Below are 27,728 nucleotides of genomic sequence, written 5' to 3' on the forward strand. Positions count from 1 at the left end.
GGCCAGGACATAGGCGTCCTGACTGTGACAAAGGTGACCTGTGTGCTTGCTTGCTTTGGGACTTCACTCGTTTTCCATTTTTGGGCTAATGAAACACAGGCCATGGTAGTGGCATTCATAAATATCCTTTTTTGACATCTGGGAATTTCCATCTGAATTATCCCCAACAAAAAGGACTCTGGTTGTTTTTTTGGAAAAGTGCTTCTAAACATTTTTTTCAATTCATTATAAATTTATTTCCCAATACTCTTTCACCCTTTTACAGGTCCACTACACATGAAAAAACCACACCCGCGACCTCATTGCAACTCCAGCACTTATTCAGTCTTATACATCTTAGCAAGCCTACTCAGAGCACAGACTCTCATAGCCCAAACTCCTAGCCTTACAAAATTGAATATGGGAAGTGGGATTAAATCTTGAGTCAGTCACATGTGCATTGAAACACCAACAGTTCCTCGGTATAAAAGACATCTGATGAAGCGTCTCTAGTACGTGGAAGGTCATGCCACAACAAATCTATTACTCTTTTAAGGTGCCACAGAAATCTTTTTTCCTCCCATGTGTTTGCTGTAATTAAGACCACAACGGCTGTCCCAGGGGAATTGGTATATAGGATATTGACAAAGGTTCCTGCGCAGCTGAAGAGATGAGAGCATCATCTAACGAATGGGACCCTTCAAGGCAAGAGGAATTGTCAATGGAGGAGCAGAACTATTTCCCTGGGAAGAGAGGTATGACAGATAAGCTGGGTGTGGAAGAAATGTTAAGGAGGTTGGCACTAAAATAATTAATTATGAAATAATAAATAATTGTTAAAGTAATTAATTTAATTAATCAGTCATATAAAGGATTGATTCACATTGAGGTCATAGAGAAGGAAAAACATACACTGGTAACATTTTCCTGAGGGAAAAGCTAGATGTGCATTTAAATACATAACGGGCAGCCATACATCTGGCTTTTCCTTAACTAATTACAGGGGTAGAGCAGCCCAATTCTCACTGTGAAGACACCATGTGGGAACCTTTCAGAATGGAGATTCCACCACCCACATCCCAGTCAGCCAGCTAACAGTGTTAGGAAGGGAAATCCCCATTGATGTCAATGGAGATCTTTCTCCTAGGGGTTCTAGCTCCACCAGGGAGAGCAGGGAATGATCTCCATTCTGCTCTCACTGGGGAAGTGAAAATAAAAAAAAAATCCTTCCAGTAGCACCTTTAAGACCAACTAAGTTAGTTCTTGGTATGAGCTTTCGTGTGCAAGCACACTTCTTCAGATACACTGAAACAGAAGTTGCCAGATCCTTCTATATAGTGAGAAGGTGGGGAGGGGTATTACTCAGAAGGGTGGTGGGAATGGGAGATTGGCAGATAGCTGGGATGAGCCTGCTGACGACTTTTAACGACTGTAATGGGTCTTACAGGAAAAGGCAAGGGGTGAGAAGGTGAGAAATGGCTTAGTCATGTATAATGGGATAAGAATCCAATGTCTTTGTTCAAACCAGGTTTCTCCATGGTTTTAAGTTTGGTAATGAGTTGCAATTCAGCAGCTTCTCTTTCCAGTCTATTTCTGAAATTCCTTTGTAGTAAAACAGCTACTTTGAGATCTTGTATAGAATGTCCTGGGAGATTAAAGTGTTCTCCTACTGGTTTCTCTGTTTTGTGATTCTTGACGTCAGATTTATGTCCATTTATTCTTTGGCGTAAGGTTTGGCCTGTTTGTCCAATATAGAGAGCTGAAGGACACTGTTGGCATTTGATGCCATACACAATGTTAGATGATGAGCAATTGAATAGTCCCGAGATGGTATGTGTGATGTTGTTGGGGCCAGTAGTGGTGTTGTCCGGGTGTATGTGGCAGCAAAGTTGGCATCTGGGTTTATTGCAGGCTCTGGTGCCAGTGTCCGTGTTAAGTCTGGTTGTAGTATTATTGTGGGTTAGGAGTTGTTTAAGATTGGGTGGCTGTCTGTAGGCAATGAAAGGTCTTCCTCCCAGAGCTTGAGAAAGAGAACTGTCATTGTCCAGGAGAGGTTGTAGATCTCTGATGATGCGTTGTACTGTTTTAACTTGGGAGCTGTATGTGATGACTAGAGGTGTTCTGTTATTTTCTTTTTTGGGTCTGTCTTGCAGCAAGTTCTCTCTGGGTATAAGTCTGGCTCTGTTGATCTGTTGTCTAACTTCATCTGCTGGGTATTTTAGTTCTGAAAAGGTTTGCTGTAGATCTCTTAGGTGAGAGTCTCTGTCTGTAGAATTGGAACAGATGCGGCTGTAACGTAGTGCCTGGCTATATACAATGGACTGTTTGGTATGTTTGGGATGGTAGCTAGAGGCATGTAGATATGTTTGTCGGTCAGTTGGTTTACGGTATAAGGTGGTGTCCATGCGCCCATCCTGTATTTTTATAGTAGTGTCCAAAAAATGTATTTCTTGCATAGATTGATTCATTGTAAGGTTGATTGTGGGGTGAAAATCATTAAATTTCTGGTGAAAGGTGTTCAGGGTCTGTTGACCATGTGTCCAGATGATAAAAATATCGTCAATGTATCGCAGATACAAGAGAGGTATAGACTGGAAAGAGAAGCTGCTGAATTGCAACTCATTACCAAACTTAAAACCATGGAGAAACCTGGTTTGAACAAAGACATTGGATTCTTATCCCATTATACATGACTAAGCCATTTCTCACCTTCTCACCCCTTGCCTTTTCCTGTAAGACCCATTACAGTCGTTAAGAGTCGTCAGCAGGCTCATCCCAGCTATCTGCCAATCTCCCATTCCCACCACCCTTCTGAGTAATACCCCTCCCCACCTTCTCACTATATAGAAGGATCTGGCAACTTCTGTTTCAGTGTATCTGAAGAAGTGTGCTTGCACACGAAAGCTCATACCAAGAACTAACTTAGTTGGTCTTAAAGGTGCTACTGGAAGGATTTTTTTTTTATTTTGACTATGGCAGACCAACACGGCTACCTATCTGTAACTGGGGAAGTGAAGAGATTTGCCTGTCTTTCCCATGCGCTGCCTTCACAGTGAGACTTGGGCCCCTCTGTCAATGCAATTAGTTAAGGAAAAACAAGGTACATAGTTGCCTGCTGTGTATTTAGTTTTGCCCTCATTTACTCTGCATTTGGCTTTGGTGGCATAACAAAAGCAGCTTGGCCTGGGATACCAGTCCAGATCCACTAGTCAAGCACTCTATTTGGCCCTCAAGCAACAAATTGCAATTTTGCTTCAAAGCCCAGGGTCCCTTCGGTGTTACTCTTGTCAGAATTTGGACATATCTCTTATTGCAGCTTGCCAGATACCTTTTGGGCATCCACAAAATTTTACATTTGCTTTCTTTTCTCATTCTTCAAATGTAACATTTTCCATTCAGGATAGGAGTGAGGGTGATTCTTATGGATTTGAGATTTATGTTTTGGATTGTCACATCCTCCAGTTTTTGACAACAGTGTGCTAACTTTAAGGGGAGGAAGGACACTCTCTTCTTATTTGGACAACTGGGGGTTTAGTTACATCATATAAATAACTTTGACTACTAGAGGTATGCAGTTATATGAACTCTATAGCAGTCAGTCAAAGTAAACTTTGGTTCTTCTGCCTAAACCAAGCATTTTCAACTGAGTAAGGTTCCCTTACTGGGGCATCCACACTGCACTGCCCTCTCTGCCCCCACCTTCCTGGTAAACTGCAGTGGTGACATTGCCAACTTTGAAAGATGCTGATGTCTATTAAGCTACAATCCAAAACTGTCCTTTCCGCCTGCCTGCCCGCCTGCCTGCTTCCCTCAGCTTCCACTTCTTCTCCATTGCTGATTCTTATTTGTTTCCCTTATCTTTCACAGGTTTCCATAGCCCCCAGTTCATCCGAAGGAATCCTGTTATCATCTGCTGTGCCATATTGGGCATTGGCCTTGTGTGTTGCATAGCCCTTCTCACTCAGAGCCTCAGAAATGGTAAGTCTTTCCGAAAGAAGAAATGCCATTTCTGTGAGAGGACACTAGCCTCCTGCTACCTTGTTTTTCTAATAGAAGAAGTGTTGATGTTTTAACGATGCTGAATGTGAAGCTGGATATTGATGATGGGTTATAGCACCTTAAAGACAAACACATTTATTATTGCATAGGTTTTATGGACTCCTGTCCCCTTCACCAGATGCGAGGTGCCACGCAAATCTTTTTGCTGTTGTTGTAATTGTGGCTTTTGCTGCGCAGACTAACACTTCTGGAAATGAATCGTGATTGTGACTATGGATCTATAGCGTGGAAGTGATTTCCATAGAATTAATCCAGAGTAAAATGTGTGATTGTGTGTCCCTTTCCCTTAACACTACCTTCATAGAGATGAACCCATGAGGTCAGCTAAATTATTCTCCTGTGCATCACTGCTGTTTATCAAGCGGGAGAGGGGTGATGTGCAGAGAGCTCACTGTGGTGCAGTGCAGTGGTGGAATGCCACCATGTGCTCAGCTTCCCACACCTCACCCCTATGCCTTCTCTCTCTCTTTCCAGCAAGCAGCAGAGATACATGGTGTTTTGATGAAACTGGGACAGCAACTCAGCTCAGCCCAAGCTGTCCTGCCAGCCACAACTGCCTGATGTCATTGTAATATCAGGTGACTGACAGGTGGGTGGGTGAGATAACGATCTGGCCCACTGGCCAGAGGCAATTCCCCATGCCTGTTCTAATGAGAGGGAATGATTTTATCAGGGATCTCTAATCACATTGCTTCAAATGTTGTTGTAATATATCACCTTGTTTTCATCTGCTCTGTGCTCTTTGCTAGTTCTGCTAGCGCTGCTTGCTTGGGAAGTGCTGGACACTTAAGACCTTTTGTTTCTGTGCCACATGCTTATACTTCCAGTCCTTTCAAGTCAGATTTGCACTTAATTTTCATGAGTTTTGGAGCTGGTTGAACAGAACACAAGCCTAAAGGCATTCTCTTCATATAGCTCCCTGTTTTCATATTTTGCAGGCTCCTTTCCTAGAGGCTTCTCTACAATGTATTCTATTTTCATAATAAAGTTATTGCCCACAAATCCCCTTTCCCTTCCAAACCAACTTTAAAGATGCCTAGCACAAAAGCCCCTTGACCTATTTGTTTGAACTTTGGCTGGTTTCTTACCTAGGGGTACATCTCTTTTCCCCCACACAAAAGCACTGAAGCAGACCAGAACCAGATTTGTAGTCAGTGCCCATACCTACTGTGTAATTAAAGTAGTATAACAAAACAACATATCTTTGTTGCCCTGGAAGAAATGTTTTGAACACCATGGAGATTATTATATGATTACTTTATAGCTGAATTTGAGTTCCTTACAGAATGTGTGTGTGCTCACAGGCCAAAATATGTGACCAAACTGAAATATTATTCTTGTGTTTAGACTCAGCTATGTTTGAAGATAACAGCAGGAGGAACACTCAATGGTCACAGATGTTCGCTTCTAGTAAGTTCTTCTGCTATTGTATCTTTTACACCCTAGTAAAGGCGGAAATCCTTGGAACGAGTTCTAGTCCCCTTTTTTTAGAACTCGTGAGGTGGCTTGCATTGTTAGATTTTATGGTTGATAACACACATCTTGGTAATACTGAAAAATCAGAGGTGAGTATGGCACTGCGGGGAATTTTGTGGGAGGCTTCAAATATATGGGTCTTTTATTTGCATATGACTGTTTTTACAAAGGCAGATTTCAGCTGCAGACTAGCACGATCATGCTGATTCAAACTAGATTGGGGAAGTTTATACCAAAATAATCAGATTAAAGAGGCTTTATTCTGAATCATAAAACAGAATTTCCTGTGCTATCACAAAAGGCTATGGACAAAGTGCACTGAATTTCTTCTGGACAAGCCTCATTAAAATAAATGTGGAATGTGCAACAGCACAACTACTGGTTTCATGTGGTGGCTAAGAGACTGAGCTACAAATCAGGAAGTCTCCAGTTTGAATGTTGCCTCTGTCATGAACTCACTAGGACTGCATACACACCATACATTTAAAACACCCCCCCCCCCAAATACACTTGGGAACTGTAATACCTCCCCCGAGCTTCAATTATTTGGGGGAAATAAGGTGCTTTCAATGTATGGTCCATACGCAGCCTAGGAGGCCTTAGGGAAGCCAGTCTCTCTCAGCCTCAGACTCCTTATCTGCAACATTGGGGATAATAATATTGACTCCCTGTTATGTACTAAGCTTGGATCCTAGAAGAATAGGCAAGTAGGATCCTAGAACGCAACAACTGATTGGCCTGCAGGAAAAGACCAATCAGGATCCAGGGGGGAAGCAGAATCAGCCAATCAGATGGGACTCATTGTGTAAATAATGTTTATAAAAGCCTGAGGTTTGGGGGGGTAATTCAATCACTGTTTTACAAGTTGCAATAAAGAGTATGAAATCACTACAGGACTCTGAGTATATTTCACTCCCCTTGCAGGATTGTTACAAGGGATGACAACTAGATGCACTTGAAGTACTTTGAACAGACGCACATGTTATACATGTGTTAATTGTAACCAGTACTACTATACATCTGTGCTGCTCTCATTCTTTTCATTGGGGACGGACAGGAGAATTGGCCTGTGGAACGTGCCCCGTTTCATTCTAAATAACACCTCATTTGTTACCTGCAGTGTTAAAGGAAGTGTTTGGAATCAATACGAATATTATGTTGCTCCAAGAAGAGTCCAAGAAATCTGCAGGTAAGAGGCAGTCCAGTGCCTCCAGGGGGTGCCTGGCTAAAAACAAACCAGGAGATATTCCAAAAAGAGATGCTGGGGTGATGGTGAGAACTTGGTGCCCTCAGAAGGACTATTGTTAACCGTAGTTGCAGTACTTGGAATAATCACACCCCTCTTTGTAAAAATGAGGAACAGCTGGTGGACCAGGATGCTTCAGGAATTATGCTGTTGGCCCTTGCTGGTCATTGACCGTATTAAAGATAAATAAAAAATAATAATATGCTGTTGGCCCAGGAAGACCTCAGCATGACTGCTGCCACTGTCCACCTGAACACTCAACATTCCAGTCTTATACATGTCTGTTCAGTTGTAGACCCTGTTGAATTCAGTGGGTATTATCCCCAAGTAAGCAAAATATAGGATTGTGAGCCTTAGTGCAGCCGCTTCCAAACCTCTAGCCCTGAGTTAATTGTAAGAATTATTTATTTACTTATTTTTCACATTTGTTAGTTGCTTGATCTTGCACAAGGCAACCCAAAGCAACTTCCAACAACCAACCAACCAACCAACCAAACAAACAAACAAACAAACAAACAATGCAACTCCCCTCCCACATAGATACATTAAAACCAAGAAGAAAAAGAAATAAATCAAAAACATCCCAACTTCTTCTAAAAGGCCACAGATAGTTAAAGGCCAAAGGCCTGGTTATAGAGGAAAGTTTTTGACTGGCACCCAAAGATATATAATGATGGGGAGAGCATTCCACAAATTCCACAAATGGCAAGAATAACATAAACTTGTTCATTGCATCATGGTATGAGATTGCATATACAGTGGTACCTCGGGTTACATATGCTTCAGGTTACATACGCTTCAGGTTACAGAGTCCGCTAACCCAGAAATAGTGCTTCAGGTTAAGAACTTTGCTTCAGGATGAGAACAGAAATCGTGCTCCGGCACGGCAGCAGCGGGAGGCCCCATTAGCTAAAGTGGTGCTTCAGGTTAAGAACAGTTTCAGGTTAAGAACGGACCTCCAGAACAAATTAAGTACTTAACCCGAGGTACCACTGTATTGTCATTCCTGTCCTAGGATGAAGCTGGAGTATTTGACCTCGAAATAGCCTTGGGTAAACCAGTCATATGATAAAGCCTGTTGCCTTGCCCTTGTATCTGTATAAGTAAGCACACAGAACAGAGGATCATTTGGAATGTAGAAGACTAATATGTAGTAATTGTATGAAGAAAGAGAATCTGTAGTAGTATAGGGCTCCACTTCATTTGCTTGAACTAACTAAAAAAAATTGAGGTTAGTGTAGGGTATGGGGTATCCAGTTCTATAAAACAGGGATAGCCCATGTGGTACCTTTGAGATGTTGTTGGACTACAGCTCCCATCACCCTGGCAAATGGCTGTTGGAGTTGGTAATCCAACATGGAGGGCACTATGTACAAGCCTTAAATATGAGCAAAGGTGTCAGCATGCGTGAAGGAAAGAGGGCAATGTGTCAGGCCAGCTGCTGGGAACGATATCCTGAGGTGTCACTATGAAATTCAGCTGCTAATTCTTTTAGCATTTTCTGTTCCTTAGTTGCTGTATTGGAAAGCAGGAATTCAGTGCACTCTGTGCTAGAAGAACTGGCTGAGCTGAAAAATAAGACTGGACAAATTGCCCAAGACGTAGCACAAGTGATGGGAGAGTTATACAACATTACAGGTGAGGAGCATAATGCAATGATACTGTTAATAGTCCTGTGCTATTATTAGGCACTCCTACTTCCCCAAATAGTAAGAAGCCCCAGGGCAACTCTATCTCGGATTGTCTTGCTTTTTGAGGACAGATAATTTTAAACTTTTTGCCATTTTGGGGGTAGAATTATGGGTTTATTTACAAATATACAAGCAGAGCATAGGTGGAGACTAGGGTGGAATCTACACACATATGAAAAACGCTGTGAAGATGCTTAAAAAAAGGTTTTGAAAAAAATATATTGAATTTGCCATAGCTCACCATCACCATCTAGTGTCACATTTGTATATTGCAATTTACATAACACTTAAAACATTTTATTTGCAGCTGTATAGCCGAGTTCAAAGTCACATATGTAACACTCCTAAGCAGGGCAGGAGACCTGCTGTCTCCACACCAAATCCTCAGAGAAAGAAACTGACACTAATTTGTTCGGCATTTTCTGTTCCTTAGTTGCTGTAATGGGAAACCAGAATTCCGTGCCCTCTGTGCTAGAAGAGCTGGTTGAGTTGGAAAGGGAAAATGGCAGAATTGCCAAAGATGTAGCACAAGGAATAGGTAAGTTGCACACTTGCACATGTGAGAGGCATCATACACTGATATTGTTCAAGTGCATATGATATGATCAGAAGATACATAGCCAGCAAATGTTGTAGCAGACTATAGGTATAGGGTACTTAGGTGAAAATGGGGAAAGGGCTCCTACACATTTAATAGTAGTGTAGAAGAGGTCCAGAGGGTGGCAACACGAGAACGGGCCTTTTTTTCAGTGGGTCCCCGCTTGTGGTATGCTCTCCCCAGAAAGGTTCGCCTGCTGCCTTCATTGTATACCCTTAGGTGCCAGGCAAAATCATTCCTCTTTAATCAGGCCTTTGGTTGATTGTCATCCAGTGCCCTTTTAAAATGTGGGTTTTTGGGGGGGAGGGGGTTATTCGGTTGTTTCTGGTTTTATTTTTATTATGTATTCTGTGTTTTTATATTGTGATTTTATCCTATGAACCACCCTGAGACATGCAGGGGTAGGGCAGTATATAAATTGAATAAATAGAAATAAAAATAAATAAAATTTCAGTAAGGGGTACCTTGTCATCTTCCTTCTTATACAACTATCAAAGATGCATGAGACCTGTCCTCTTTCTCTCCTGGCCATCTTATATGGGCATTATGTGATCTTGTAGACCTCATCATCTTGCTCTGTATTTCCCCAGGAGGAGGAAGGAATATAATGTAAGTCCTAATAATAGTATTTATGGTTTTCTGTAAGCTCCTTAGAACACTGAGTGATGGAAAGCTGGGATAAAAATGCCAACAATATTACTACTTGGAAATAAGCTGCCTTTAGCACAGTGAGACTAACACCTGAGTAAACATGTACCAGATAGCCATTCTATACCCACTTCCCTTGGCTGAGTCTTGCTGAACTCAGTAGACTTCCTTCTTATAAGACATTGGATTTCACCATAAAGTACTCTGTAGAAGTCATCAAATGTTAACACACCATTATCTGTTTTTTATTTCTTTATTTATCTGTGGTTTGGCTGTTCTTCAATGATTCCTTTAGTATTTTTCCTTTGTGTTTTATTCCTTTATTGTTGTTTTCATTGCACTATAAGTCATTATTGGGAGAATCGTGGAAGGATGAGATATAAATTCCAAAAACAATCAGGTAAAAGATGTATGAGGTAAAAACATCAGCTTGTGGCTGTTGTGGAGTGTGTACGAATTTGTTAATGGTGTATGTTTCTTATGCTTATGTTTCTAAATGTGTTGGAAGTCACTTGAAGACTAACAAGTTCAATTATAACAATAATTGCAGGATTGCAAGCCTCGTGTTGACGTGCCTGAACAAATGGGGGGAAAAAATAGTGCATATAGTGTAAATATAGGCATAGGGGTAACCAATATTGAATTATAATGTATATACATGCCCTAAATATGAAAAATATCAATGAAGGAAGGGAGGCACCTGTCTGTTAGCTTCTTGGAAGGATATCCTGAGAGACCCCAGTGAAATGCACCTGCTGATTCTGTTATCTTTTTTTGTTCCTTAGCTGAGTTGAAAGCAGAAGGAAAATTGACTCCCTCTGTGCTGGACGAAGTGACTGAGTTGAAAAGGCTGACTGGCAGAATGGCCAAAGATGTGATACAGTTGCTGGAAGAGTATCGTAGCTTCACAGGTGAGACCATTCAAATACCTATGATAGGATCAGAAAATCTAGTAGCTTCTCAGTGGAACAGCACAGGAAGGAGACAGCAGTGGCCAGCTAGCTAGATAATCTGCTGCCTCTGCTGCCACCATTTGTGGTTGAAGAGCAGACCCAGGTAAGGTGGCGGGGGCCACAGATTCCCTGACTGCCATTTCTCGCATCCTTGCCATGGTGCTCCCCCACTGGGCTGTTTATTGTTTATTTTACTAGCATGTCGCGACACACTGTTTGGAAAGCTCTGGTCTAAGGCAATAGTTGGAGGGAATTTTTTGGGGTGACATCTAGGGCCTGAGGTGAGTTGGTAAGGAGGCGTGGGGTGTTGGTGAGGGGATAGACACAGTTGGTGAGCAAAGAGGTTAGTGTGGGGAGGTGGGTTTGGTGAGGGCTTTTCATGTGCAAAGTCTAGGGGTGGGGAGTTTGGGGAGAGGGTAGGTGGGGCTGGTGAGTGAAGCAAGTGAGGGGCACAGACTCTACTACTATAAAAAGTCTCAAAATGCTGCAGCAAAGATGATATTCTTGGTGATTTGATCGGATTATGTTTCTCCTCTCTCGCAGTCACTTCATTGGCTGTCTGTTAACTCTAGAATACGTGATAAGCTTCTCGTTTTTACTTTTAAAGCTCTTTGTGGTCAACCTCCTTCCTATCTCTTGGCCTCGGTGCTCCTCTATGGACCCAGTTGCACTGGCGGAGGAAGGGGATGCGGTGGGTGCAGTCCGCCCTGGGTGTCATTCCTGGGGGGGGGGGGTGACATCGCTAGCCCCGCCCCTGGGTGCACAGCACGTGCGCCATAGCTGTCAACGTTTCCCTTTTTTAAACAGGAAATTCTGAATAGGATTTCCCTTAAAAAAAGGAAAAAGTTGACAGCTATGATGGGTGCCACTCCAGGTGCTGGAGCAGCTAGCTCCGCCTTTGCCTAGTTGCTCACTTCGTTCTTCTGATTCCATGCTTCTTACTCATCCAAGGATTCCTTGCTCTTTGTTGAGTCTTTGTCCTTTTTCTCTTGCTGCTTGGAATAATCTTTTGGAACATTTGTGGGCTGCCCTCTCAGTTTGTATGTTTAAATCTCTTTTAAAATCTTTTTTTCCCTGAGGCCTTTGGGTTTGGCTAGTTAGTTTTATTATACCCAATGTGATGGCTTGTGAATTATGCATTTTAATCCATTGATTTTTTTAAATTGTACTGTATTGTTTATTTGTTGTTTTGGATTGTGCACCCTTTGGGGTAGAATTTTTTATTTTAAATCTGTACAGAGCCATGTACGTTGATGGCACTATATGAATCAATAACAACAGCAAGATGAAGGTGAAGAAAGGAAAATCAACTCACTTCCAAAGATTCTCTACCGTGTGAGCGATCCAGCACTGTTTCTTACTTGAATACTTTTACTCTTCCAGAGGAGTTGTGCACTGGCTGCCCAGAGAACTGGGTGCTATTTGAAAAACACTGCTACTTCTTTTCAACATCAAAAAGACCGTGGTTGGCTGCCAAGCAATCTTGTGAGAAAGAAGGAGCTCACTTGGTGGTTATTAACATCCAGGCGGAACAGGTAAGTGTTCTGCTTTCCTTGTCTTCTTTTACTGAGACAAGTGGGAACCATGGTTCATGTATTCGCTAGCTCAGTCAGGGGCAGCCTGAGACATTTTGCCGCTGTAGGCAAAATGCCTCCCTCGCCCCCTTGCAGATCCAGGCCTCTTCCCTGCTCACACTTCCATGCTGGTGCTGCTGCCAGCCTTGCCAATGCTATTGCACCCTTGCCCGCAGCTCCCCCTGCGCTGCTGTCACGATGTAGCAGTGAGGGTGAGGGCACTGTGGTGGCAGTGGTGATGGTGTGGGCCAGGCTTCCTCAACCTCGGCCCTCCAGATGTTTTTGGCCTACAACTCCTATGATCCCTAGCTAGCAGGACCAGTGGTCAGGGATGATGGGAATTGTAGTCTCAAAACATCTGGAGGGCCAAGTTTGAGGAAGCCTGGTGTGAGCAAAGCTGTGCCAGTGCTAGCAGAAGAAGAAGAAGAGTTTGGATTTGATATCCCACTTTATCACTACCTGAAGGAGTCTCAAAGCGGCTAAGATTCTCCTTTCCCTTCCTCCCCCACAACAAACACTCTGTGAGGTGAGTGGGGCTGAGAGACTTCAGAGAAGTGGGACTAGCCCAAGGTCACCGAGCAGCTGCATGTGGAGGAGTGGAGACGCGAATCTGGTTCCCCAGATTATGAGTCCACCGCTCTTAACCACTACGCTCACACTCCCTCACACTAGCAGCGGAGCAGTGGGGCTGGCAGTGACGCACTAGTGGAGGCAGGGCCGGGATGGAGGTCAGATCAGCTGCCTGAGGCAAATTGCTTTACTCTGCTTCATGCAAGCGCCAGCCTTGAGCCCAGTCATCCTACATGGACCTGCAGTTTAACATAAGTGCTTTGGTCTTTGTACTGCAAATTGTCACTTCCATCTCATAGATTTGGTTTTGTTCAGCTGTGGCCTTCCATAGTTTGTTAGGACTCCAGCTCCCATCATTCACTGAGCTAGCGCAAGTTGAAGTTCAACCACATCTGAAGGACTGCAGGTTCCCCACTTGTGCTCTAATATGTCACTGTGTTGCATGATGGGAATTACTATTCCAGCCTTATTCGCTGCAAGCTTTTCCCCTTGGTTCCTTATGTAGCCCACCCATAAATCAAAGTAGCACACAACTGAAGACAAGGAAAACAACATGGGCAGGATTCAGCTAATGCCGTCTGCCAGTGAGAGCCCTGTGCAAGCACCTCCACATGCTCAACAGGACTGTTCCCTCTCTTCTCCCCCTCCTCCCCATGTGCCTCCCAAAATTGGTTCAGGGGGGTCAGGGGAACCCTTGGAACAGCACACAGTGGCTGAGATCATTCCATCGGGCAAGTCAAAATGCTTACCCTAAATATAGACCTACTTTGAATTTCTCTCCATATGTTTTTCATATTTGTGACCGAGACATAAACAACTGGACATAATCTTCTCTATTTCCCCATGTAGAGTTTTCTGGTAAAACAACTTGCTGGTGAGCAGGTGTTTTGGATTGGCCTGAGTGATACCGTCAAGGAAGGGGAGTGGCGCTGGGTGGATGGCACTCCCTTGTCTATCTCGTAAGTAATTTCCCATTAAGTTCTTTTTAACAGAAATGGCAGTCAGGGCCCATTTATACTGGGAGAGTTTGCACTGAAGAACTGCAGAGATTTTCAGAATATCTTTGGAGAATGAAGGTTCCTTGATCTCGGGGCTGAAGCATTTCCTCATGCATCTAGTAAGGTGTCACAGTTACAAAAGTCCATGTCATAACAAAGCCATCATGGTTTCTCGAGACAATGTGGGCTGGAGGGGCCAAATCAAATGAACGAGAGGATCATGTTTACCACCTCTCTGTTGCCCATGGCTGCTTACTGAGAGTGATGATTTCCATCTGAATTCAGTGCCGACCCATCAATTCTATCTTACTTACATATTTAAAAACAGAAAGAAGTTAGAACATGTAATAAAAGATCTGTCAAATTACCACTTCAAAATATTTATTGAATTAAAACTAAAAGGCATGGCATATATAATATTTATATTATAAATTATATAAATTATATTTATTATAATTATAATTATATTTATTGTATTATATTATAAATTATATTTATTAAATGTATACCCTGCCTTTCCTCCCAGAGGAGCCCAGGGCAGCAAACAACAAGTGTCACAGCAGCTTAAAAACATATGTAAAAAAAACCCTGCAGATGCAGACTGGGAAAGATCTGAAAGGTCTAAATCACTGGGCCTAGGGCTTGCTGATTGAAGGGTCGGTGGGTCGAATCCCTGTGATGGGGTGAGCTCCTGTTGTTCGGTTCCAGCTCCTACAAACCTAGCAGTTTGAAAGCATGTAAAGTGCAAGTAGATAAATAGGTACAGCTCCGGCGGGAAGGTAAATGGTGTTTCCTTGCGCTGCTTTGGTTTCGTCAGAAGTGGCTTAGTCATGCTGGCCACATGACCCGGAAAAACTGTCTGTGGACAAACATCAGCTCCTTTGGCCAGTAAATCATGATGAGCGCTGCAACCCCAGAGTCATTCGCGACTGGACTTAACTGTCAGGGGTCCTTTACCTTTACCTTTATGTAGCTTCTAAGCCTTTTGTGCAACATTCCTAATCTAGACTGAAGTTACAAAAGGCAAATATTGGTATGTAGGTCATACTACAGTGTTATATTTCTGATTAGGGCTCAGCAGATCTGAGAATGGGTGCACCACAAAAAAAAATTCAGTCTTTGTCAGCTCTTGCATCTGTTTGCTAAATGGGCTGCTTAATGAGAAACTACTTCTGAGGTAGAATGATAGCTCAAAATCTGTGAGGCATTACCCTTTTTTATTTTCTGCCAGGGAAGTGCAGCCATTCAGCTTCTCCCTAGAGCGCTTGGGACTCTCTCCAAGCCACACTCTGCTCCTTGGCCACACACCCTATCCCCAGGCCAAATCCCTCAACAGTCCTTTCTGTACACAAACACCCCACTTGAGTTTTTTTGTTTAGCTGGAACGTGTCCTTGGACTTCGTTTATGCTTTCTTCTTGCCTTCATGGGGGATAGAGAATGGGGTGTGTGAGAGGTGTAAAACTAGCTTATACAGTGGTACCTCTGGTTAAGAACTTAATTCGTTCCGGAGGTCCGTTCTTAACCTGAAACTGTTCTTAACCTGAGGTACCACTTTAGCTAATGGGGCCTCCCCCTGCCGCCGCGCCGCCAGAGCACGATTTCTGTTCTCATCCTGAAGCAAAGTTCTTAACCTGAGGTACTATTTCTGGGTTAGCAGAGTCTGTAATCTGAAGCGTCTGTAACCTGAGGTACCACTGTATACAAAGATAAAATTTACATTTGTTGCTCTGCCCACTTTTATTTATTTATTGCATTTACTGTATATCCCACCTCTTTCTCCAACGAGCTCAAGGTGATCTACATGGTCCCCCCCCTTCCTCATGTAATCCCCACAACAATCCTGTGAGGTAGGTTAGGTTGAGAGGCAGTGGCTGGCCCAAGGTCACTTAGTGAGCTTCATGGCTGAGTGGGGATTTGAATTCAAGTCTCCTGGGTCCAGCACTCTAACCACTACACACTAGCTCTCACTTTTGCTTCTGTGCCCCTCCCTGGCAAATGGCCCTTGGAAGGGAAGGTGGCCTAGAAGGGAATATGGCCCTCAGCCTGAAAGAGGTTCGCCACCCCTTCCATATTTTGTTTATTGAATTTATATCCTGCCTTTCCACTCCAAGGAGCCCAGAGCAGCAAACAGGTATATACTGTATTTTTCGCTCTATAAGACGCACCAGACCATAAGACGCACCTAGTTTTTGGAGGAGGAAAACAAGAAAAAAAAATATTCTGAATCCCAGAAGCCAGAACAGCAAGAGGGATCGCTGCGCAGCGAAAGCAGCGATCCCTCTTGCTGTTCTGGCTTCTGGGATAGCTGCGCAGCCTGCATTCGCTCCATAAGACGCACACACATTTCCCCTTACTTTTTAGGAGGGGAAAAGTGAGTCTTATAGAGCAAAAAATACGGTAATTTAAGAACAAAATGAAGAAGCAAAAACACTTAAAATTTTCTTTTAAAAATGTATGCAAAAAGGCAATTGCTGCATTGGCTGGAAGTGTACTACTAAGCAGAGACTAAAGGTAATTTATGATAGGGAAGTGAGCTGTTGCCTAGGGATTTCTGAAGCCTACCACTAGGGCAACAGGAGCTCAAACAGAACAAGCAACAGACCTTCATGATAGTAAATTATGTTGTTGATTATGTATGTAAGCTTGAATGCTTTTTAATAGCACATAAAGAGCACATTCAATAAAAGAGAAATTGGGAAGCATTAAAAAGCTTCTAAACTCAGCTGCCATATAGCGCTTTTTAGAAGAAGGCGATATCTATATTTAAGGGCTTCATTAAGTGAGAGGTTCTCACCCACAGCATGTAAAAGTTCATCCCTCCCCATAGAGTACAACAAGTTATGAAAGGCCTCCCTTTTCTGCACTGCTAAGAGCTTTCCCCACTGAGTAGGTAATAAAAGCTACTGGTCCCAACCCACTAGTTGAAAACCAGTGATTTAGAAGACAAGTGTTTGCCATTACCTGGTTGACAGAAAGACCTGCACCAGATAATATACTGAAGGCAGTGCATTGTAGGGATGGGGATGAAATTTGATTCAGGTCTCATCTGAAGCTAAATCTATTAAATCTGCACTTTCTGAAACAGTAAGTGAGCCAGAACACATCTATCCTTCAAAATTCACACTTAGCCAGATTTTGATATGCAGTTTGCCAACCAATCTTTCCCAAAAGGTATATATTAGGGGACTGTGTGCATAAAAATGAATATTGTGGTGAAAATAACACACAACAGTGCAGTATATTAGAGGAAGCTGCTTGCAAAAATATGTATAAAACTGGATATAAAATATGTTTATTAGGAGAAATATGCACTAATATGTTGATGAATTTTCATGAGGATGTCAAATTGCTGCAAAATGTGGAGAGCTGAATTTAAGGTCAGAAAAAAACGAGAAACTGAGAGAACAGGGATACCTCAGTCAGTAAGAGCATGAGATTTCCATAGCGCTCCAACAAATTATTTCAAAACACTGTGAATCTCTTCCAGTCTTTCTGAACCCTCTGGAGTACAAATTGGACAAAAAGTATAAAATATAATGTTTCCTTACCCCAAACCCTAAACAAGACCTGCAGGGAATTTTGCAAAGACTTTGGTTGGGGATTATTGTCTACAAAAATGCAGAGATGACATATTTCCTGGGGTTTTATCACAAAATTTTCTAAGTACTTCCCTCTTGCCTCCCTTTCACTTTGCTTGGGAAATAACCAATCTTTTATTAAGAAAGAACTGTCTTTTGTTTAACTTCCCTTCTCTGTTGTCTTTTACATTTCCTTCCCTGGGTTCTCGGAGTCTAAATTAAATAAACATGTCAATATAGCTGAATCAGACCCATGGGATACGTCCCATGACTGCCCTGTCTTTTTGAGAACTTTGGGCTCAGGAGCTGACATTTTGCAATTATCCTTTTGAAAGGGCATGGCATCTATACATGAAAACTGCAACTCGTGGAAATTCTATGGAGAGCCAGAATGCTTTTTCTTCCCTTTCTGGTGCAATTAAAATGTTGGCCCCCTCCCCTTGTGACTTATAACATGCCCTGCAGAATGACGATAGCAGATTACATTATCAGGAGCAACAGTTTTCTTGTTTTCCTTCTAAAAGCCTGAAATATCTTTACTTCCCTCCTTCCTTAGACAACGTCCTGTGCCTCCAAATGCACAGACAAAGATGAGAAGCAAGGTTAGTCAGGGCTGTGGAACCTGTGGCCCAGCAGATGTTGGACTACAACTCCCACTATCATTGACCATTAGCCATGCTGGTTGGGGCTGATGGGAGTTGGGGTCCAGCAATTCATGGAGGGCCATAGGTAGGGTAGGTTCCTTTACAGAGGGCAGCTCTCTTTTTGAATAGCTGTCTGGTCCGTGTTCAGTTCAAAGACTAAGAGACTTAAGAAGGGAGAGCAAAGGAGGGCCTTGAAGTGGCCCATCAACAGTTAGCTCCTGGACGACAAACTCAGCACACACACAGGTCACTTGGCTATAGCCTTTCCTGCTAAGGTGAACTTGATTGTAAACGTAAAGGGACCCCTGACAGTTAGGTCCAGTCGTGGACGACTCTGGGGTTGCGGCGCTCATCTCGCTTTATTGGCCGAGGGAGCCGGCGTACAGCTTCCGGGTCATGTGGCCAGCATGACTAAGCTGCTTCTGGCGAACCAGAGCAGCGCACGGAAACGCCGTTTACCTTCCCACCGGAGTGGTACCTATTTATCTACTTGCACTTTGATGTGCTTTCAAACTCCTAGGTTGGCAGGAGCAGGGACCGAGCAACGGGAGCTCACCCTGTCACAGGGATTCGAACCACTGACCTTCTGATCGGCAAGCCCTAGGCTCTGTGGTTTAACCCACAGCGCCACCCACGTCCCTTGAACTTGATTGTACTTCTGCTTAAATTATAGCGCTTTTCCTAAATTTGTATGTGTATGTATGAATTAGAAATTTTTATTTCGTCCTCTTTTTTGGTAATGTATTTCCATTTGGGGGGGGGACATGGTGATGTGCAAGTGGTCATCCTATCCCCAAGGGTCTGCATTTCTGGACTAAATCCGGGGCTTTTTTTCAGCCGTAACTCTCTGGAACTCGGTTCCAGCACTTCTCAGGTGGGTGCCATTGCCATTATAAGTGAGCAAGGCAGGCATTCATTGTGAGTTCTGACACCCCTTTTTCTAGAAAAATAGCACTGAAATTATTTGAGGATTCGGAGAGTAGAAGAAAGAGAACTGTGGGCGGGGTCATGAATAAGTTTATATGATCATGAATGGTGTGGAGAAAATAGACAAGGGCTATTTCCCCTCCCTTTCTCAGAAGACTAGAAATCTGTGACACCTAATGACTTTGATGGGCAGTAGACTCATGGCATATAAGAGAGAGCAATTCTTCCCACAATGCACAAATAACTTATGGGACTTGTTTTCACAGGTTTTCACACGTGTGCTGCTAGAATATATACATATGTGCTGTGTGTGTGTGTTTTCTTAATGGTATCAATTATCAGGAAACATCAGTTTGGGGGTAATATTTGAGTTTCCTGTACAAAGCACCAGCTTTGAGGTTTCAGATTCCAAGTTTCATTTCACACAATCTAATGCTAAGGATGCAAATGTCCACCAAAATCAGCCTTTGGTCTCCAACAATGGCCCATCAGATGCTTCTGAAAGCTCACAAGCAGAGCATTCTGGTGATAGCCATTTAACCAGTTTGTTTCCAGCATCTGGAAGGCAGGGTTACATGGAGGTTTTATTCTTAGCAATTATGAGAGTCTGTCTCCTTTAAAAATATATATTTTTTAAAGCCACCTGAAAATTAGGTTCTTAATTTGCCACAGTGGGTGAAAAGGTGGTGACCAAACAACTCGAGAGGCTAATATCCATTTGGAAAGATCTACAATATTATGAATACATCGACAGAAGCCCAGTGAATGCATTTCCGTATATGAAAGTGATGAACATGATAATACCAACGAGACAATAAATACTGTGCATACAATAATCTTGGGGAAGAGGGAAATAAGGAAGATCCCTGTTGCTGGCTGTGATGCGACTTGATGACATTCCGTTGCTCTCACACGGGATTGCATGGGGAAATATGGCTGCCCCTTTTGTTTATGGCATATAGGATATTTATTAATCTGTGTTTTTTTTTAAATCCCCTTCTCTCGCTCTTTAACTTCACCTGTTCACTGCCACCACCAGCTTCTGGGGGCCTGGAGAACCCAATAATGCGCTGCAGGGTGAGGACTGCGCTACACTCCGTTTCAACTCGAAATGGAACGATGCTGCATGCCATGGAAATGAGTACTGGATCTGTGAACAGAAATGCTAGTCAAGCTCCTCCTCTCTATACTGCAACGCTACTCAAGCCCAGTGGCATAGCGTGGGGGGTGCAGGGGGGGCCGGCCGCACCGGGCGCAACATCGGGGGGGGCACGCTCACACTCGCAGCTCTCTGCCCCTACTAAAATCCACGGGTTAGGGGGCGCAAATTACTTGCCTTGCCCCGGGTGCTGACAACCCACGCTACGCCACTGCTCAAGCCTGGGAAAACTTTCACCTTTAAAATATCCTGGGTCCCTTTGCAGTCATCTCATCGCAGGCATGCACACATCGCTTCCGAAAGAGGCTTATTTTAGCCGAGCACCACTGAGCAGACCTCCTCATCTGTTTCCACCCTCTGATTTTAGGGACCCTCCTCTTGAATGCTTGACTGCAACTTTTGCTTCTTGCTCAGGGTTAACAAACATCCCGTTTCTCTTTGAGTCATGTTGAACGAACCTTATGCAAATTGACCCATTGTGTCTTCTGAAGCGTGGAAGCCCAAAGGCTCCTGTTTCCACTTTGCTTTAGTTGCATCTGTTGCTAAAGTTGCTGCTGTGTGTTGACAGAATGGGTGTGTTGTGTACTTGCCCAGATCTGCATGCCTATTTGCGTGCAGGTGCCGCTTAATGTGAATCTTCCAGTGTATGTGGCGGAATGCATCTGAGTGAATCTGCGTCTGTGTGTGAGCATCGGCTCCTAATTCGATACTGTGCATAAGCACATGCGCTGATAGGGAAGGATTACCAGCTTAATAATGCATACATGTGAGACACATGGGGCCTCCTTTTCATCCTTTGCCACAAATATAAGGGAGAAAACAATACTTCCGGCTGCAAAACCACAGAAAGACCTTAATAGCAGCGGAAAGTGCTTCTGCAGCACAAGTCTGCACAGGGTATGTGGCAGTCAATACACTTTAGTAGCAACCTCATTCACCAAAGGACTATTATTGACCATTGCTTACCCACAACATTTGCAAATTAAATACTGTGGCCCCAGCATGGGCATGGCCCGCACCTGTTACCAACAGCCAAGCTCAAGAAGAGTAGTAAAAGTGTTTTTCTGTGCTGAATCATTGTTTGCTATGTTAGCAAAATAGGTGTGTGTGTGTTGGTGAAAAGCAACTAACGGAGAGTTAGGGAATCACTCCAAGAATGAACCATCACAGGTTTATTGGTGGAAAATTAGCATTGCATCAAATTGTGACTGTTTAGTTAACAGTACTGTCTGGTGGAAGTTGTATTATTGGTGTATGAACCCATGGCTTCCCCAAAAATATTTTAAATTCCTAAGCATAAGTGCTTTTCTGTTACAATTGCCTTGCGGTACTTTCTATTACTGCCTGCCAACAATGATTCTAATAAAAAAATCTACCAATCCATATGAGCCTTATTCATGCAAGAAGGGTCTCAAGCCAATATCAGATTTTGTTCACCGCTTAGAGATTTTTAAAAATATATTAAGCAGTATAGAAATTAAAGTCATTTTATGTACTGAAGTTCTCACCCTTGGCCAGCAGGCCAAAACTGTAGATAGTTTTCGCTCAGGTCCACATATGCAAATAAGGGATTGAAAGTGACGTTCAATGATTGGATAGTTACAGAAAGTGGTTACAGTCGTAGTGGAGCTCTATATAAGCAGGCTGGCTGAACCCTTCAGTTCAGTTCTGTTCTGGCCTGTGAATAAGCAAGAGCTGTTTGAAGAATCACTGTGTCGTCGGACATGTTCACCCACAACTTAACAAATCAATCACTTTGTAATCAATCAAATATAAGGTCTGTGAACCACTGAAATTTATCCAGGGTAGCATGGATCAGACCAATGCCTTGAAGCATCAAGTGCAAGGTGAAATCAAAAGCATCTGCAAGGCCATGGTTGAAACAAGGGAATTCAATGCAGCACTATGGCAATAGTTCCACCAGTGTAAGCTTCTCAGCTTGCCAGATGGAACAGTCCCCTCTCTCCTCCCCTGTGGGCTGTTCTGAGTTTCCTGCTCCACAGCCTATTTGGGGGGATGTAGAGGGAGGAGACATCCTTGCATAGGCTTCCACTAGCAGGACTAGGAAGTTGATCCCACCCAAGATAATGAGGCACAGGGAATTTTTGAGCTCTCTGGTGACAAAGAAGAGCATGGATTGTGAAATGTACTCGGAATCAAGTGTGGATTTCATGTTCTTTATTCAGCTCATGTTCTTTATTCAGCTCAAAGTTCCCCCAAAATATCTGCTTTATATACATTATTTACACAATGGGCTGCATGTCATTCGCTAATTCCGGAATTCTCCTGTAGGCCAATCAGGTTGTGGATTCACTTCCATCTGGAGCTGGATTGGGTGGCTTCTGCAGACCAATCATACTGCTGCATTGTTCTAGGACCAATCAGACTGCTGCATTCTGAATCCTATTGTTCTAGGACCAATCAGACTGCTGCATTTTGGATCCTATTCAACTCAGTACATAACAGATTGCATCTAACAAAGTCATTGCTACTCCTCCCTCTCCTACGCCTGTACACCCTGCTCTCGCCCTCCACAAGCAGATTTGGGATGGGGAAGGGAAGGGAAGGGAAGGGAAGGGAAGGGAAGGGAAGGGAAGGGGAAGTTCCCATTGTATAATTAGGAGGCATTCTGCTCATACAGTGACTGTTGGATTAAATCCCATGTTCCAATCCCACAGAATTATGGAGGGAGATGTTGAAAACTAGGTGGTAGTGTGTGCTGAAGCATGGCATCTCATATATTTGACCACAAGCAACTTCTGATGCCATGGTAGAGCTCTTTTCCCTTGCCCAGTACAAATCAGAGAGTAGAGATAATTTGCCTGACTTACATGGAAGAAGAGTAGAGACTGCTTTTTGGAAATCACTCAAGGTGGCTTCCAACAGATCAGATAAATCATTTTTTTCAAAACCAGAATCTGTATAAGGTACAAACCAAACAACAGATGAAGAAGGCAATCATCAAATCAAACTACCATTGTTGAGCAGAAGACGGAGGGAAACCGTAATGGGGTAGCATTTATTGCCTTTGCTCTGGAACAGCCACACACTTCCAGTTAGAAACCAATGTGAGTTTTCTGGCAGGGTTTTGGGACTGTGGCTTCATTTTAATATCCTATCTTTCCTCAAAGGCACTCAAGCATGGGCGTAGCCAGGATTTTTGTTAGGGGGGGCAGGACCGACTTGATTGGTCAGTAAGTTAAGTATTTCTATTGTTTTATTTGATCTGGGGGGTGACAGCTGCCCCCCCCGCTACACCCATGCACCCAAGGTTCTCTCCGCTACCCCCTATTTCATCCTCACAGCAACCTCCATCTAGGCATGCAAGATGTATTATCACTGTTCAAGGCACATTCCAGCCAGCTAAAATAATTGAGGATGATGGTGGGGGAGCATGACTTGACTAGAGTCCCATAGGCTGGATAGGGAGATCTGGAGGGTTACATTCAGCATCTGGGCCTGAGATTCCTCAACCCTAAATTAGACTGCTTACACACTATACATTTGAAGAACATTCAAAGCACCTTTCCCCCTCAAAGAATTATGGGCATTGTAGTTGACCCCCACAGTGTTACAGATCCCAGCAACCCTTAAGGAACTGGAGTGCCCAGAATTATTTGAGTTGGGAAATCTTCTTTGAATGTGTTTTAAAGGCATAGCGTGTACACTGCCGTAGATAAACTACATCCGGCGTCATCACTCGAGATCTACAGTAGGCCGATCAAGATTCGGCTCCAGAGAGCCAGTGTGGTGTAGTGGTTAAGAGCGGTGAACTCGTAATCTAGTGAACCGGGTTCGCGTCTCCGCTCCTCCACATGTAGCTGCTGGGTGACCTTGGGCCAGTCACACTTCTTTGAAGTCTCTCAGCCCCACTCACCTCACAGAGGGTTTGTTGTGGGGGAGGAAGGGAAAGGAGAATGTTAGCCGCTTTGAGACTCCCTAGGGTAGTGATAAAGCGGGATATCAAATCCAAACTCCTCCTCCTCCTCCTCCTCCTCCAGTGACCTTAGTGTAGTGTGACTACAATCATTCCCTTCATGTTTGTTGTACCTGCTGCTGGACTTTCATGCCATGGTCTTCTGAGTAATTCAGTGACTATTTGCATAGTGGTACTCAGGGCACCTCCTCTAAAAGGGAGAAGTGAAACTAGAGGTAGAAGCCAAAGAACCTAGTAGTGGGACGCTTAGTGAGTGGAATTTGACGGGTTGACCACATTCTTCCTCCTCAAAACCCTTAAAGCCACAAGGCATGGCCGAGGAGAGGCAATATGGAAACTGGTTGCCAACTTCCAAACTGTCAAATTCCCAAGGAACCATGGCAAAGCCAGGTAAGGTCATAACGGTCTGTGGGGTTGGGGAAGGAGGACTGAGAGCACAGATGAGGAAGCCTCTGTGTGGTGGGTTTGTTCCTGCATGTGCAGCATCTGGTCTACTCACCCTAAAAGGAATAAATTCCAGAAGAATAGCTCTTTTAGTCTGTCAAGGCAAATGTGGCAAGTGCCTGTGGGACTTTAAAAACAAACACACAGGCCTTTCATGAGACAGACAATTTCATTGGATAGATTTTTTCAGCCCTTGTTCTCCTCCCTTTAGAGGAGTCTTGGAGAGGCTGACTGGATCAGGAGGAGAGAGGAGAAGAGCCTGGAGAGTTGGGATTTGAGGATCTAGGGGTGAGGCCCTGGGGGATTGGGTGTTTGTCACCCAATCAGAATCAGAGGTAAAGGCTAGTGGGCTAGGAACCAAGGAGGCGGATCCAGGAGAGGAGCCAAGTGGGTCAGCAGATATACCCCTAGCCAGCACCCTCTGACCAATCCACCCCCAGCACCTCCAGCTGTCAACAACTTGCCACCCAGGAAGGAGCTGCTGCACAACAAATCAGAGTCCATGCTGGCACTGACTACTCCTCCACATCCTAGGAGATGCCAGCACTGGCGTGATTAGACTGCTCAGGCCCAACCCACACAATGGACTGCCTGTTTGCTTAACCTAATCGCAAGACTTTTCCATGCTAAAACTGTGGCCACCCTGCTTCTCAAATAGCAAGGGGCACGTTGCTCAGTGGATCAACCTCTTAGCTTGTGCATAGGCGTGGTGTCCATCTGTTGAGCCCTTTAGCCTTTGCATTGGCTATGTACCACACTGACTTATTCATTAAAGAGTTTGGCAGAAACAGAAATCCAAGTTCAAGGTCTACCCCCATAAAAGGCCAGGGCAGGTCTGTCAGTTGGGGAAGGAGCCTGCTGCTATGCTGCTGTCCCCACCCCAATGTCCATTCATTTTGCTATTCTGTAATGTCTGAAAAGAGCTCCTGAGCACCATATTGGAAGTTGTGCAGGAATTTTGCATATCTTAATTTGGCTGGTAATTCTGATGGGTTTGTGCCTTCACCTGCAGCAGGAATGGGAAACCTCTAGACTGTGGGCCTATTTAGGCTGGTAGGCCTCCCTATTGGGGTGTTTTTGCTAACCCATGCCCACCTTCCTTACACCTGAGGTCAGGTATGGGCCAAAGTGGGCTACAATCAACTGGTTCTTGACACTTACAAAGGTGGTTTTCAGCAAGCTCTGTTGAAGGCATGCTGTCAGAAGCTTGGCAAGGCACAGTCTTTGCCTGACAGCACACACTCAGTCGAAGTCCGTTTGCAAGCAGGATTTGGAGTCAACCCTCACCTGCAATGGGAGAGGGGAAATGTCTGCAGATGGAGAAGAAAAATGAATCTAAACCATGCCTGAAAACTGACTGGTGCTGACAGAGGGTACTAAACCGTCCTATCATCAGCACAAGTATTTAGCTTTTGCAATTGGACTTTCCCCCCTCCTCCCTCCCCACGATACTCCAGAGGGTTGGGGGAACTCCTAGAATAGAATTGGAGGAGTGAGGACAGAGCGGATAATGTTTTGTGCTGATGGAATTGTTGCCTTAGTGCTACATTGAATTCCAGCCAGAGCACCTTCACAGGGGCTCGCAGCCAATCGGCCATGAGAGCGAGCCCATTTGATTGACAGGTGGGGCTACAGCATAAGCCTATTCATATCAGAGATAATCCCTAGAGAGGCCCGTGGGGCGTGCTCCCAAGTAAATGTGTCTGGAACTGCAGCCTTAAGCAATCTTTTTGTTTGGTCAGCCAAATGCTCTGCAGACATGGCCCAGCGAAAGAGTTGTTTGTGCTTTGAATAGCATGCTCTGAGTTTATTGGACTCTGGAGCCTTCCTTAAGTCTGCCTTCTGATGAGCACAGCCTGGACTTGTTGCCTCCTCCTATTTCTCTTTAACTTTTACGGCTTGAATCAAGCATTCCCATAAACAGAACTCTGCTCACAGGGTGTGCCTGCTGAAGGAAGAGAGGGGAAGCAGGTTTTCCTCCTTGCCTCTGTAGCCATTTGGAAAGTTGTGCTGGATAACTGAGGACATAGAGAGGTGGCACTGACGGGGTGTGTGTTCAGGGGACACAAAAGGAACACCTTGGGTCCAACCCTGTATGTGTGTGGATTATGGCACCACTATTCTCCAGAATTGCCTCAGTCACAAGAAACTGTCTTTGTGAAGGTGTCCTAAACTTACAGTCGGCATGTGCCCTACTTCACAGAGGACAGTTCTGTATTTGGAGGGCTGTCTGGTCCAAGTCCAGTTTAAAGATAAATACCTTGGAGCAGGTAGAGTAGGGAGGGCCCTTGCAGTTGCTCACTGGAGAGCAGGCACACAGGCCACTGGGTCCCATAGTCTTTCTCGCAATGCCTAGATTATTGTATTTCTATTTAAATTATAGCAATTCTTTCTAAATGTGCACCTACATGTATGAATTGGCACATGTACATTTTATGTAAATCTCTTCTCTTTATTTCATTCTCTTTATTGGGTGTTGATGCACTTCCTCTTTTGGGGTGATGTGTAAGTGGCTACCTTGCCTGAACTTTGCACGGCTCAGGAAAGGGGGTAGGGTGGGACAAAACAATATGGTGCAATAGAAATAAAAGCACACATAAAGCAACAAAAAAATTAAGAACTGAACTGAGCAGCTTTCACAGCTGGAAGAATAGAAGACTTAGAAAGAAGCAATCAAATGCAAGCTACATCAAAGCTCTATAAGACGAGATATGCATAGAAAATGCAGAAGGAAATACTATTTATATCATTACAAAACTAAGAAGCTTACCCAGGAACACGTAATGATGGAATAATTAGGGTTTCTTTGAAGGAAAAAAATACTTTTGCATGTTGTAAAATTAACATGGAAAACTCACAGCTAATCCTACAGTTGGTTAATTAATATTAAAACAGATTTCTATACCTTGCTCTGCTACTTCCCAACATTGGCATGATCAAGCTTCCATCTGCTCTCCTCTGGTCTTTCAGACTCTGGTCCCTGCACTACTGTTTTTGAGCGGCAACTAAGAACATCTCAGGATTTTACTAGTTTTTTCCTCTATTCTTACAGGAGACCTAAGAGGAAAGTACTGCAGCCTCCATAACTCAGTGCCCACCACAACTCCATGACCCATACAATAGCAACACAAACCATCGTGTCCAATTATCATACTTAAAGGAAGTTTGTTTTTTGTTTTAAATCAAGATAGGGAAGGATAAGGGGAATGCCCAGCAAAGTTGCAGAACTAAATAAAATGCCAGTGT

The 27,728-nt window shown here is 43.8% G+C and overlaps 1 protein-coding gene across 4 annotated transcripts; it reads left to right on the forward strand.

Moving 5' to 3' along the window:
• The first annotated feature begins 494 nt into the window (after positions 1-494).
• LOC308472311 (uncharacterized protein) lies at positions 495-27,712 on the forward strand. Of its 4 annotated transcripts, none has more exons than XM_080997039.1 (10): positions 495-734; positions 3,847-3,957; positions 5,386-5,448; positions 6,635-6,703; positions 8,273-8,398; positions 8,885-8,989; positions 10,483-10,608; positions 12,034-12,185; positions 13,644-13,753; positions 27,535-27,712. In XM_080997039.1, exons 1-10 carry the CDS (start codon positions 650-652, stop codon positions 27,566-27,568), a joined length of 981 nt encoding a protein of 326 aa, XP_080853165.1. In that variant the 5' UTR covers positions 495-649; the 3' UTR covers positions 27,569-27,712. The 4 variants fall into 4 exon arrangements, with proteins under 4 accessions (XP_080853165.1, XP_080853164.1, XP_080853167.1 ...); XM_080997038.1 differs by lacking the exon at positions 27,535-27,712 and adding an exon at positions 19,982-20,190; XM_080997041.1 differs by lacking the exons at positions 13,644-13,753; positions 27,535-27,712 and adding an exon at positions 13,300-13,418.
• Positions 27,713-27,728: the final 16 nt, after the last annotated feature.

This window comes from Podarcis pityusensis (genome assembly GCF_964106645.2).
Source record: "Podarcis pityusensis genome assembly, chromosome: 2".
In the NCBI taxonomy this organism is placed as follows: Eukaryota; Metazoa; Chordata; class Lepidosauria; order Squamata; family Lacertidae; genus Podarcis; species Podarcis pityusensis.

Excerpts from the sequence above, each read along its gene's own strand:
- LOC308472311 (XM_080997038.1), top strand. The coding sequence starts at position 650 with ATGAGAGCATCATCTAACGAATGGGACCCTTCAAGGCAAGAGGAATTG. Across the intron at positions 5,449-6,634 it reads GTCACAGATGTTCGCTTCTA|TGTTAAAGGAAGTGTTTGGA; the intron begins GTAAGTTCTTCT and ends TGTTACCTGCAG. Across the intron at positions 12,186-13,643 it reads TTAACATCCAGGCGGAACAG|AGTTTTCTGGTAAAACAACT; the intron begins GTAAGTGTTCTG and ends TTCCCCATGTAG.